At 40.0% G+C, this 14,896-nt stretch overlaps 1 protein-coding gene across 1 annotated transcript in view; it reads right to left on the minus strand.

Moving 5' to 3' along the window:
* Window positions 1-914: 914 nt before the first annotated feature.
* Window positions 915-14,896, minus strand: part of ncam2 (neural cell adhesion molecule 2) — a 369,830-nt gene continuing 355,848 nt past the window's right edge. Inside the window, 2 exon segments of the mRNA XM_032506714.1 lie at window positions 915-3,884; window positions 13,642-13,849. Of these exon segments, the coding sequence (XP_032362605.1) occupies window positions 3,770-3,884; window positions 13,642-13,849 (323 nt within the window). The 3' untranslated portion in view covers window positions 915-3,769.

Consider the following 14,896-nt stretch of genomic DNA (forward strand, 5'->3'; position numbering starts at 1 on the left):
AGTCGTTTTTTTGTGGAGAAGTCTGCTTTTATCTCACAGTTCCAGCAGACTGTAGCATAGCCCGTTACAATGACAAGGATCAGAAGAAAACGTTCACCCAGTTTTAGTATCCACTACTATCTTTTCTCCCCGCGGTGGTGATCGGTGTTACATTACCTTCACATTTTTGGTTAATGCTCCTACTACTCATTTTAAATCCATTTAATCTCTCGCACAATTTTTATTTTACTGTCACATTAATGAAATGAGCTTGGGGCTTATTAGTAGACATGTATTGCCTGAAACCTAAAATTAAATTACATTTCAAAGTTATTTAAAACCAAAAAAGTCCTAAAATTCAAAAATTAGCTTTAAAGGGCAATACCAGTGTTTTCTCTTGTCTTCAAGAAGTTCATACCCCAACAATTGTTTATGATTCATAACCAGCCATGAAAGAATAATTATAGGAGTTACAAACTACAGTATCCCTCCAAGATTTAGTATCAATCATTCATGTAGTCATTCATCCAGTCTATATGCTAAGCTAAGCTAGCTGACTGCTGGGTTCAGCAATTTTACATTTACTCTACAGACATGACAGTATCAATCATTTTATCTAACTTTATGAATTTTTTTTTTATTTACTGCATAATAATATTAAAGTACTTATGTGAAACTGTTTGTTTTGCTGTGTTGACCAGGACTTCCCGCCAGCAGAGATGTTGTACCTCAATGGGACTTTTCCTGCTAAATAAATCATCTCCTTTGTTGATAAAGCATCAACAATAAAACGTAAAAATGTGTGAAATATGTAAAATAATTACCTGCGATCGGAGCTAAATCTCAACAATACATGTATAATCCTTTTGCACACCCACATTATGCGCTGGAGAGGCAGTGAGAAGGTAAAAAATAAAACAATGAATTGCAACGTCTCACTCTCTTCTACCAGGACATGTGTTTATTTACAGCGGCAAATGACAGGAGTCACAAGTGTTCCACAGGTACGTACAGAGAGACATCAATAGTTCCCACCTCCTGCACAAAGACACTCAGCAGGGACAGTCCAAGGGGACACGGGGGGGGGGGGGGAGCAGGGGGACAAAGAGGACACACACTGTACACTGAGCTCAAACACACCTGCTTTACCCCCTACAGAAAAAGGACCAAGGCAAAGGTGGAGGAGACAGAGAGAAATGGACAAGGGGGGGGGGGGGGGAGTAGAGGATAAGAAGGTAAGGGTGGGTCGGTATTTAGAGTCATATCAAATACAAAAGAACATGTACAAATCGTATAGCCTCCAGGCACTGTGCTCCCATATTTACAGTCATCGTAACAGGCAGCGGAACCACTCCATGGCAGGACCATCCATTTCAGATATGCAGGTACAAGGGCTCGCTGGGAGAAAACAAAGCCAGTGCTATGAGGTCTGAGATAAAAACAAATGGAGTCTGAGAGGGAATAGTGGCGGGTGCTCGCAGACACATGCGTGGAGTGCTGCAGCCTGGCGAATGAATCACTGTCGAGAACTACATAATCAGGTTTTACCTATCAGAGCGCACGCTGAAACTCACGGGGGGAGCTCTCGCCGACTCACAGAGGAACGCTCACAGCACAGACATTCATACTTGGCACGTGGTCATCACAACCTACTGTATGTGACTTGAAGAGCTGCCCGATGCATCATGGAACTGAAAAGTATACTCTATAATACACTTTTTTCCCCAATATAAATAGATAAATTAACAAATAGATAATTTCTTTAAAAAAATAATTAATATAACATTAATGCCAGAATAGTAAGATATTGACTCTGTAAATTTAGGGTTATTATTTAATATTGGGAGACTTATTGTGAAAAATCTTAATGGGCACACATACTCAAACATACACAGATTTACTTAGAGTACGTGCAGATACATTCAACAGTCATACATGCAACCTGATTCATGTTGACAAGTGGATTCACTCCTACATGCGCACGCACGCACATCTGCACGCACGAAACATGACATCTAGTCACATCTGGTAGTTCTACATGTCTGTTTCTGTCCAGTGTCGTCGACTACAATCCACGATTCTTAAACTACATTTCCCAGAGTTCACAGCACCACAATAAAACTCAATCTTCTAACACATTCTGTGGCGAAAAGCAGAATAATCAAAATTCATTTTGAAGGTTTAGACTGCTGCAGCTGCATTGGGCCACAAAGGGGGAGGAAAAAAAGAAGAGAAGGCACACTAATGCCGTAATTACTGTCTCCATTGAAATAACATATAATAGCCTTAGGGCATGGATTTTCTTAAGGGAAAGCAAATGACAAGAAAAAGCAATATTACACCATCACTGAACTTTGGACCAAAACACAACAGAGGAAGAAAAAATGAAAATGAAAATAAGCTTTTCATCTGAGGAGCGTTCACAAAAAAAGCCAAGCCTGTTGCATTTTGAAAAAAGACATCCTTTGGGGTATATTTACATAAAAGCTCTGTAAAATATTCTTTTTTTTTTCACCTATGTACAACACATGACAACACCAGAGAGAATAGCGATCAGACTAGGAAACAGAAAATGCATCTGAGTCAGATCCAAGACAGGAATGAAGAAATAAACGTTTATAATCAGAAACATACAGTACATGACACTCATGTTGATTTATTTCTTGTCAGACTCCTTTGTTCCCATGCCTTGAGTCCTACCATTCACATTGCAACAATTACATGACACCATTCAGGGCTTTTGTGGCCTTTAAACACATACGTTTTTTTCATTACTCAAGCTGCATACCAAAGCGCACAGTGGCGTTAACCTCTGGCACAGGTACAGTGTACTGAACCGTAAATTCAGTTTGTAAACAGATGAATAAAACCTACTTATGCACAAATTGTGGGAGAATGAGAACGTCAAAGATCATCAACAATGTTCAGTGTTAATATAAAAGGTTTTGCTAACAATGGCATCGATGCACATTACTTCACAGACTGCAACTTTCTTTTTGTCATTTTTTGTTTTCTTGCAACACAAAGTACACAATAGCCCTTCAGTAAGTATTATTCATTGAATATCATCCAAATTCCTTAGTAATTAATGACCCGGTCCTGGTTGATACAATTTTTCATCCTTGAAATGTTACTGCGAACCGAAGTAATGAAACCTCAAAATCTCATAAAGACCTTTTGTCACTGAAGTCGTCTGGCCTTTGACACAATGGCTCAGCATTTGCCTAACATTAGCCAGGCACCTAGCTCGGCTATTAAAAGGCATAAAAAGGTTGCTGTAGTGAAACACTCAGGCATGGAAACAGCAGATTGGATTTAAATAATTGTGATATCCAGGGTCGGCCCATGCGTTTGCTCAAAAAATAAAAATAAAAAATACAAGAGCATTGGCGGGGCACACTAGCATACCAGCTTTGTGTAAGAAGACATAGTGGGGGCTTGTTTATCACCATTTTACTGCATGAAAGTCTGATGTGGGCTGTAAAACAAAAGCATGATCAATAAAGTGTTGTAGTTATGATCAGAAAAACAATCATTGATCAACAAGAGCCTTCCACTGATGCCATGTTTTTAAGACCATGATACATTTATCACTCAGGGTGTCCAAAAGGTTGACCCTTTCTCTCTTTCTATTTTCTCCTTATTATTTGTATTTACACATGCCTGTCACTGGGGCATTGTTATAAACAGATATGGGATTTTACTCCACTATTTTCCAGTGTTGTAGTTTCTCTGGGTTTTGGTCTCGTGATCCGAATGTTCTTTTGGTGGGGAAGGCGACCGACCCGTTTTACGCTTTGCTGTCGTCGGGCTTTGTGTGGATGCTGTTGTCACTGTGCACTTTGATTTCAATTGTATCCGGCTTGAGAGACTCTTTTCCATTTTCTTCCTTCAGCGGTAGTTTCCTGCGGCGAAAACAAAGAAAAGAAAAGAAGTAAAACACAGAAATTTTGAGACTTGCACATTTCACTGCTGGGTAATTACAGGAATTCGAAGCACACATACAATTAATGTGAACACACATAGACTCGAGAGTGACCACCTGGAGGATGTGTTTGTATGAAGCAGGCAAAAACGCTAAATGCTACTGAAATAAGAACTGAATAACTGCCATGAGAGTGTGTGGGCTTAATGATTTTCTCCACAAACTGTGCAATTCTTGCTTTAGAGCCCACCAGTAATCACCTTTTAGACATTTTGTTGCATGAATTGAGTTGACCCCATCGGGACTGATACAGCTGAGTTTAATTGAAATGAAAGGGAAGCAGGGATATTAAATATAAAAGCCTCACAGGGCTGCACACAGAAGAAAGAAACCGATTACTCGTATTCATGCTTCACTTTGACCTATTTGGACACCACATCGATACAGGTCGGCTTTGCGCGGCGCTATTTGTAATAGTTTCGACTATATGTGACTTGACAGACACTTTGCTGCATTCTCAGTGGAAAGACAGATTGTAGGGGAACGCGACTCCGACTGTAAGCACCAGCTAGGGTCGTGTTTACTGTCAATATTTAAACAAATCTTTCCATAACCTTATCCAAAGTGTTTTTTTCAGCCTAAACCTAACCACACGGGGAGATACAAATCCCAGGTTGCCCCAGAAGTCCCAAGAGTACTGATTGGACTCTTAGGTACCCAGACGGCCCAAAAAGACTGCATTTTAAACCAGAGGCTATTATTATTTTAGGCTATTAGCATGATTATTACTAGAGAATTTAAACATTTTATCAAAATGTCACATTCAGAACATCATCAGCGGCCTTCCTTTGTCCCGTCAGCCCTGGTTGCTCACTGGTCTTGTTTTTGTTCATGCCTCTTCAGTCCTGTGCTGTCATTTTTCTGCCTGTGTCGATCTGAACAACATGACCTCAGAGCTGGCACATCTCCCATTTGCTTTCTGTAAATTCAGTTCCAGGTAAAAAGAAGAAGAAAAGAGAGATAAAATATGTACATCGCTGTTACTAAGCATGAGCCATTTGATTGGCTTACCGCCTCTTCTCAGACACGCGTGTTCCTCTCAACCTCCAAATTTCTAGTTTCAAGTAATTCAGTAAAAGGACATCACAGCTTTATCTTTATGATAATGAGACCACAAGATGAAAATCTAACCTGGGTGTGTTTCCAGCGATATGATGTATGAGAACTTTTATCTGCATTCGGCACAAAACAACGGCATGTAATACAGAGACTGGGTAAAAGTCTGAGTAGAATCCTAGAGTGACATAATGTGACTTAAAAAGTGTAAATTTCTTTCTATATTAGAGTTTGTTATGATGTACTACTTTATTTGGACATTAAAAAAATGTCCCTAATTGGCAGTAGATATTTAAAAATGCTATACAAATCTTCCATCTCTGCTATGACCGTTGCTGTTTGCATGCTATATTTTCACAGTTGTAACGTTTTGATGCATTTGTGCATCTGCAGGACACAGATTTTAAATAATGTACCGACAAAGAGTCCATTTTATTTGCTGTAGCCATTAAACCAAAATACCAAAGCTTAACCAAAAACCACTTATTTACAAACCAATAGGGACACATTCGTTGTGAAAATATGAACCATGCACAGACCAGCGTGAAATGAAAAGTTGTCTATCTTTTGTTGTTTCATTTTGCAAATAAAGCCCCTGTGCCGACGTCTCGAGGCAATTTGTCCCTCAGCATAAGCTTGCTCCGACTCTTGAACAGGCACAGACAACAATAAACATCGAAAGTGCAGAATATATTGAGTTGCACATCAAGGTTTCAAAATCCTTTCTTCTATGGTGCATCTGTTGGGATTGGCATAGATTTAATAAAGGGAATCAATAAGGAACTGGGGCCTTTAACTGCTTAACTCATCACTGTCCCTGACATTCAGTGTTTCAGTCAGAGTGTTTTTCCTATTCTTCTAACAGATTTGGAACGAGGGATTGTGTCATAAGCAGACGTAGCAGACTTAAGATGATCTGTCAGTATTTGCCCACTTTAGCTAAGGGCTACATATTTCCTGAGTTCACAGGGTTGCCTTGCTTCTTATTACGTTATTTTTCCAACCTAATAATTATTTCCTAATAATCATTCAAGACCCGTTCCTCACCTTGCACAAAACACTTACACCGCCCATCCATCAATGCCTTTTGACTCAAAGATTCTGCTCCATCCCCTCTCTTATCAAATGGAAAATAATTAGCATTTTTAAGGTTTCATGTGCTCCGACTGAGAACAAACTCCAAGTATTTAACTGGGTAAGTTGAATATATGAGATCAAATGTCTTTGGATTATTCATAGATTATTTCATGAGTGGAATTTGGGGTTTGACTTTAACAATGTAATATTAAACTGATGGGATGGAACTCTATTCTTTTAATAAAGCAAGCCTTTGTATCTACAATAAAAAGCCTAATGCTGCCACAGTGTCCAATGATGGTCCAAAAAGCTGTTTCACAATATGATTTTTTTTTTATTAAATAAACAGCGAATAGACGATTTTAAAAGGCACTTTACATCAGCATAACGTCAACTCCATGGGAGTTTTTCTAGTGAGATCATGAATTTCAAAGAGTAGCCCTGCGTGATGCTGTACCTAATAAGCCCGAATATTGCAATCGGCCAGAGGGGCTTCCCCTTTGGTTGATTGGTGGATGTGAAGGTTGCTGCATAGTGGAGCCAATTTCATGTCCCATTAGCTTCATGCAAACCCAGATTGGACTTATGTTCAGATGGGGAGGTTTTCTCAACATTTGGGAAGGGCTTGCTGCTTGATGTTTCCTCTCTCGAGTGTGGATACCAAATCAAGGGAACCACAAATGCAGTCACTCTACCGACATATCAACAGTCTGTCATTAAGAAGTTGACACACTGGGGAAGTAACTGCTGACGCGTCAGCGGCCTGAATGCAACACACTCTTTACTTCCCCGCCCGCTGTGTCATATTTGACTCTTTTACTGGACAGACACACTTCCATTTAATCAAATGAAACACTCCACACCAACTTGAGGAGACGCCCTGTGATCTTTACACTCCAAGTCCAATGTTCCCCCCTCTGGTGTGTTAAGGGAAGTGTAATCCACAGGCAGCTGTTCAATTCACAAAACCTCTCCCACATGTTCTTCACTTATTAACTATATCTATAATAAGTGATTAAGGTTCCCAGTTTCAGTCATATAGAGCTATGGCGAGATAAGGAAATACAATACAATATAAAATACAATAATAATACAAGAATTGAAAGATCGTGCCAGCAATTTTTATGCAGGAGCTCAAATGTTTTAATTATTTATTTGTGGGGCTACTGAATTTATGGTAAATACATGAATACATGTAACCTTTTGTAGTGCATTTCAAGTACAATATGCCTACTACAAAAATGTCTATTGATTCAAAAACTAACAACCAAATGTAAATATATTTTGAAGTTAAAAAAAATATTCAGCAGAATCTGCAAGCGAAGCAGAAATACAGCCAACTTTGAGAATCTTTGAGAAGCACACACACGCACACGCACACACACACACACACACACACACACACACACACACAAACAGACACACACACACACAAACAACGGACACTGCATGAAACGGCAAACATTACACCTTGAGTGAGGGAGGGTTGTAGGATTTTAGCGGGGGATTCTTTTGTCAAAGCTGAGCACGGGGGTCCTCTTGCTGCTGGTCTGCTAACAGCGCTAACAACACTGCGAAGAGTGAGGAGAGCTACTGTAGCAAAGTCTCAAAGCTTCACTGACATTATTCATTTTCACTAGTTTCTGGTTTGTCTTATCAAGGGCGTTTGATGATTAAATAATACATTTTATCATGCTGTAGCAATTGGGGCCACTGTTGGACCAGATTAACCGGAGAAAGGATTCAAGAGCTGGATAGGATTAATCAGAAAGGAGTTTTTTTTATACGTCAAATATCTAGAAATGTATTTTCTTTGGCACTTACAATTCTTACATGCTCACATGTTGCTTTTTACATAAAATAATTGATTAAACAATACTACCCCCCGTATGATCCTCTTAGAGCCGACATGAAAACTATTTTGGTCCGTTAAATTTGTTCCTCGTGCAATTTGTCACTGTCACACTTGGCTGTACTTTGTAGCTCTTCAGCAGCTGTGCTGTCAGCGGGACTTTAGACAACATGATGCAAGTTGCAGTTGGTGTGTCTTGAACAGTCACAGACAGGTCAGTGATGCTGATGTCTCACACCTAATGTAAACTCCCAGTTGATCCAAAAGATGGCAAATAAAGAAGGCAAAATAGTCCGTGAAAATTACACACAGTCTGACTTTGGTTTATAAGACAAGTTTGTTTTCCACAATAATCTGAGTCAAAGGTAATCAGGCTGTGGAATTTACGTACTGTAATGGACCCTCATGTGTCTGCAAGAATTACTCTATGTACGCACACGCACACACACACACCCTCAGAAGTCCCATTTAAAATATTGTTTGGGACACAAAGCAAAGAGAAATGCTACTGGGTCTTGACAAGCCTCTTTGATAATGCTGCAAGAGCCAGCAGCTGTGTGCACCTCATGTTGGGCCGGGGAGATATCAGACTGGGAATGCAGATGTGTGTTTGTAATCTGTAAGCTTCTAAGTGAAACCAAAGCACAGCAGGAGCGACTTGTTCCTCCCTCTTATTCAAGCATAAGTCCATCTACAGCAGGCCATAAAAGGCTGACTCCAATTCTGGATAAATTAGGTGGCCCGGGGTCTAAAACACACTACGTCGCAGAGGTGTTAGTTTACATTAAATCTTTACACTTACATTCTTTTCTTCAGCGGGCATATTTCATCATAGCTGTCATCCAGAATCTGAGAGTGAGTCTCAAGGACACAGCTGCTGATGGACACTACTTTGGCTGTCCACACGGGGACTAGAGACCTTGTTCCCTGACCTAGTAAAGAAATCAGCTCATGAGTGCAATTGGGTTGGAAGAATGTGTAGGAAACTCTTCTCCAAGGCCAAACAAATGTAAGTCTTTTTTTCATTTGGAAATTCAGGTGTGCTCCCTCCAAAGCCTTTAGCTTCTCCTGACAAGCAGCTTTTTGTTTGCTCTGGAGTTAAAATGAAATACCGCAAAATCACACTTAATTAAATGTCAGACATCTGAGCCTGCCGCTCCAGAATTTGAAAGTTAAGTGCTCTCTACATTTCAATGTCTTGCCTCCAAAAAAGTTTGCATAATCAAGAGTCACTGTAATTTTTTTACTAGCATGACAAAGGGGGAAATGCTCTGGCTTGCATAATAAAATGCAATGTAGCACAAAGCAGTAATTACAGTAGGCCATCCAATCATGAATGACTGACCAAAGTAGTTACAATCCATGGCCTTTCATTAATTCCCTCATGCCTTTTAGTTCATTTTCTGCAACACAACATCCCACAACTAAATGTTTAATGTATACATGTTAAAAATATCCTCATCTTGCTGTGAAAGGATCCCACGTCCACTCATATTACTGTACAGTAATGTCCTGTAAACAGCTGTCCGTGTCACATGTGAAACAAAAAGTTGACTTCTTTTAAATTATGTACCAGACTTTTTTCTTCTTTTTTTAAAGATTATTTTTTGGGGGCTTTTCCCTTTACTATAGTGGATAGACAAGAAAGTGGGAGAGAGATGGGTGATGACACACAGCAAAGGGCCGCAGGTCAGATTCAAACCCGGGTCGCTGCAGGACCCAGCCTACATGGGACACACACCCTTACTGGGTGAGTTAGAGGCCGCCCCACTTATGTACCAGACCTAACTAACTTCATATACAGTACATAAATTATGTAACAAACGTACATTATATAGGGGGCGCTATCACCGCAGAAAGAAAATTGTAATTTCTTCCCTGTTCTTGGTAACTTGGTAACAACTTTGACAAAATAAGTCTACAAGTCAAAACAAACACCACGGATATACAAGCTGATTTCATAACAAAAAGCTTATCAATAACCAGACCAATTTTTCAGATTGTGACACTACCGGGGATGAAGTCTTTTCAGACAGTAAAGCGATGAATCCTCAAGGCTGCAGCTTGTGATTATATTGTTTACATGCTGAGTTTCTTTTTAAAATATTTCTTTCATACCGCACATTGTTAGTGGGCAGTAAGTGATCCAGCGCTGTATAAAGTGAAACATGTCAAAATAAGATAATCTAATTGCAACTCAAAGTATGTATTTTTCTTCTGTGTTTGGCACGGTTGTTTGTCTTCCTATCGCTGCAGGATACAGGAGCCTAAACTATAATTTGATATTCTGTTTTATATTTCCTGCCGTGAGTCATCACAGTATGAGGACACTCAAAAGTCTGTCGATGAGCCTGTCTTCTCATCACTAAAGTCTTAGTAAAACACCAAACTGACTGACGTCACCACGACCCTCAACTGTCACTGTGCCATGACACAGTATTGTATTTTGCCAATTTATGGACAGACTTGTATGTTTGGGCTAAAAACTGGATTATAATTGTAATTTGCAGCAGAAACGGAAGTCATCCTTTATTCCCCATCCACTTTATATCACCCGATAGTTGGATATCAGCACAGAACTATTCCAGCAATAGCAAATGTAGTTCTGTATTTAAGTCGAGAATGAATTCTTGTATGATGCTGGCCCTGAGGTGCTCCTGGGAGGCGACTGAAGGGCCAGACTGAAGAAAAATGCATAGATACAATGCTGAAAAAGGTTGGTGCAGAACCAAAATTATAGACAGTAACACTTCCAAGGACCCACACACACTCACACCAGGTCCGATAAACTGTGCAATAAAAATGTATACTGTAAATACATTTGACTGTTTTACTATTTATTCTCTTTATTTATTTTTTTGTTAATCTGTGCTGCAACAGTGTGAATTTCCCCATTGTGGGATTAATAAAGGATTTTGAATCTTTTTTTCGGGTTTTAATTGCTTAAATATGTATTATTTCAATTTTCCTTCATGCCCACTTTTAGGTTTTGGTCTTAAAGGGTTAATAAACAGCTGACATGGAGTCAGGTAAGCTGCACACACCACAGCTCGGTTAACCTGTCTAGAATCAAGATGGGCCTGTCTTTTTCATCTGTCCATCCACTGACTGCCTTCACACCTCACAGTCAAGAACTTAAAAAAAAAAAAAAAAAAGGTGAAGTGAAGATTGACTTTTGAAGTCGATGGGGGCACTGCGAACACCTTTTAACTTTTTTTTCGAGGTAATCACAAAGCCCAGTGTGTCCCATCTGATCTTGGCGCAATTCGACAGATTCATAATAGAAAAAGACACCCTCACATCCTCGCTAAAACCGCACAGCGGAGAGGGCACTTGGCCACTGGCCGCTCCCTGCTAAGCTTCAGCCCCACATGGAGGTGAGAAAAAATGGGCGGCGAAGACCGTCTATGACCCGACAAACCTGTGTCCGCACCACCTGTCACCTCCAGATTTACAGCACACACACACTTCAGCTCACTTCCACTATACACCCCCATCACAAACAGCCTCTGATACTTTACACCATCCTAATTTAAAGTTCACTGTTCGCTATTATCACAGTGTATGCTCTTGTTGATATCAATGATAGTGCTGCGCAGGGTTTGCTGGTCTTTACAACTTATTACCACTCAGCATCTTCAGACTCACACTATTGACATCTTGCAAACTCAGTAGGAGTGTCTTTATATTATCTCAAGCTTTATCTCATTATACTCAGGGGTATAGATCTTGGGTGGTTACCTTATTACATCATTCTCGCCACACTAGCTCAGACAAAAATTCAATTTCTATATAATCAGGGTCTTGTTTTCACAGTCATGGCCATCATTCCTATCAGATATAATTGGTGATGCAGAGACCCCATTGAAACAGCAAGTATTTGGGCGTCTGGGTACATGTCAGACACCGTTGCGCCTGAAATGTGCACATACAGTATAGTCACCTGTAATCTTTCATTGCATTGATCAACACATAAAAGTCCATGTCAAAGATGACCCAAGGAAGAAGCAGTGTGGAAGAGCTCCACCATTAAAGATGCCCCCCGCTGATTTCACACACATCACTTTACAAAGTTTCTCTAATAAAACTAACTCAAATACTGTATCCCTTTAGTTCGGTAAAGACAATGCTAATACAACAATCCTCATCTGGATGCCCTGGTGAACTCCATTTTAAAGCAAGCGTTTGTATCTCAGCAACAAAGATGCTGGAGAAAAATCATAAACAAAAATGAATGATGGACAAAACTCTGATAATAAGATCGAGATTGTAAAAGAAATATAGCGCTACCCTGATACTGCCTTTGCCTTTCACGATCATTTTGTTATTTATGTGAAGGTTGGCACCGTACTGTACGCCTGTGACTGTGCTTTGTGTTTGTGATGTGTCTGAACTAAATGATCAACTACAATATAGCCATAATGAAGTTGTAGTAGCAACATACAGCTATTCACAAAGCCTGTAAATGCCTGTGTGAGTTGCTGCTACAGTGCCAGGTCTAACATAAAGCTGGGGCCCATTCTGCATGCTGTCTAGGCAGGCAGGCAGTCACTCAGCCCTCCAGCAGTTTGCGCTTAAGTGACTCAGCAAAAGTCAAACCCCCCTCCTCCTACCTTCCTTTGTACCCTCTTGCTGCATCCCAGACACTGGGCTGGCACAATGACAATTTGAACACAAAAATGGCACTGCTGAGGCCAATGAATCAGACACTGTGGGTGCAATCTTGCAAAACCTTGGTATGCCTAGCACCGTGCATAAAATAACACAGGGACTAAATCTGAAAATCGATTGGTCTATGAATTTCATGGAGGTAGGCTTGTAACTGCACACTGTCTGATAAAATTTAAAAAAGGTAAAGTATGTGCTTGCTCATCTTGGATATACATGCACTAATATGAGCCTTTTTTTGTTGGATTATTAAAAGACTATTTGCATGCATCCTTTATATAAATGCAAACACAGAGCATGGGAGCACATTACGAAGAGATTTTACACATGCACGTCATGAATGTGCACGTACAAACAACGCATGCAACGAGATACTCCAAAGGTGAAATCACTGCACATACATGTATGAGACGCACTGATGTTAGTGAATAAGACATAATCGAAGACATACTGTGGTTGAAAGGGTGGTTGGGCGGCTGTTGTAGGTGTACCTACAGTAAATGGTAAAAATAAGTCTCCTTTTTATCATTCACAGTAAATATGTTGAAGAAAATTCTAGGCTGCACTTGACATGAAGAGTTTCACTATGCTATAGCTACTCAACTTAATCTAGCAAAAGAATAAAAAACAAATATATAAATAATTCATGACACTTTTTTAAGAGTCACAAATTGGTATTGAATCCTTGTTACAATAAATTCTCAATTTGTGAGAAATATGGGAGGCATTTTCTTCCGTCTGCAGCTGCCTGTCTAACATTTTGGATCAAATGTCTTGCCGTCTCTGAGTAAATTTGGTCTTTTAGTTCATTGTTGCACACAATTATACAGCAAAAACAGTGGCCAGAGTGACACAACGTAACCCACAAGCATCCAGATACACCCACAGCAGATGCTCCCTCTGCAAGCATGAATGGCCTCATGAAAAACACAGATACATCCCAACTGTTACTAAAAAAAAACAAATCCTTTGATTTAAGAGGTTAAAGTCAATGGGGGAAACAAGCATAGGAACAAAAACTCACAGGTAGGCGGCCTTGCCCTCTTCTATTTCTTTGCCCTTGCCGCTGGTGGCTGTTTTCTTGCTGCACAGCGTGCGCGTGATGCACATCAGCAGGCCACAGTGACGCAGGAAGAAGCAGCTGACGTCCACCAGCACGAGGAGCAGCAGCAGCGCTCCCAGGCCCAGGCCCACCACCGTCCCCAGCCCCATGCCGCTGAACAGGGATTCTGCTAAGACAGTGAAACACACACACAGACACACAACACACAGGAAAGGGGGAGAACACTGTTAGCAATTTTGGTTCATTTACTGTACGGAGATACACACAGAGGTCGGGGTCAGGTGTGGAGCGGCATCACAGGAGCTGGTGGATGTCCACCTTCTCGCTCAAAGGTTGCAGGGAGGAAGACGGAGGTTGACCTTCATTTGGGCGTTTTCTGGGGGACATAGGGAATAATGTGGGATAGGAGATCTAAAATTCAATAAGTGGTAAACCCCAAAAGGGGAAGGGACTGAGATATGTTTGTTAAAAATAGTAATTGCAATGAAAAATGAATAAAAACATGTTTTTCTAGGGTTAGGCTTTAGTTTTAGTTAGGCTTCATAATTATTATTACATATAGCATTGTAATATTATTTCATATTTCATTTTTTTTTTCTGTTTCAGAGTTTCTGAAATGTATTCTTTCCTTGTTTATGTTACTCTTTTCTTTTGTAAATATTGGATGTTAAATTGAAATGAATATTGGGTATTAGGGAGAGTGTGTAAATAGCCGTGGAGAAGTGGGGAGAATATTTACAACCACTGATTGCGGATACCGGGTGGGATCAAATACATTTATTCTTCTTACCAGTACTTTTCCAATATGTAAACACACTGACAAGTGTACTTTACACCTTCCTTCGCTGTAGATGTTATTGTAGCCTATTATTATTATTGTATTATTTTGATGTCTATTTAGATTTGGATTTGTTTTTAAAATGACTTCTTGTGCGCGGTTTCTTTTCTACGTATTCCAAAAAATAAATCTTTCTGACTTTCAATCAAAGGACAGGTCCACAGGTCAGATGTTTGCTAAGACCTAAGATTTATTTATTTGATTAATAATTAATCAACATTTCTGTAAATGTGCCAGTATTAGCCAGTCGGCTAATTCTCAACTGTATTCCTAGCTGACCTCCAGCTAAAGGTGAGCCTTCTCGCTTTGCCCCCCCCACACCTGTACATTTAGGGTGTAACTGTAATGTATGTGTGCAGAAAACTATAACGCTGTACC

This window comes from Etheostoma spectabile, chromosome 24 (genome assembly GCF_008692095.1).
Source record: "Etheostoma spectabile isolate EspeVRDwgs_2016 chromosome 24, UIUC_Espe_1.0, whole genome shotgun sequence".
NCBI classification, from domain to species: domain Eukaryota; kingdom Metazoa; phylum Chordata; class Actinopteri; order Perciformes; family Percidae; genus Etheostoma; species Etheostoma spectabile.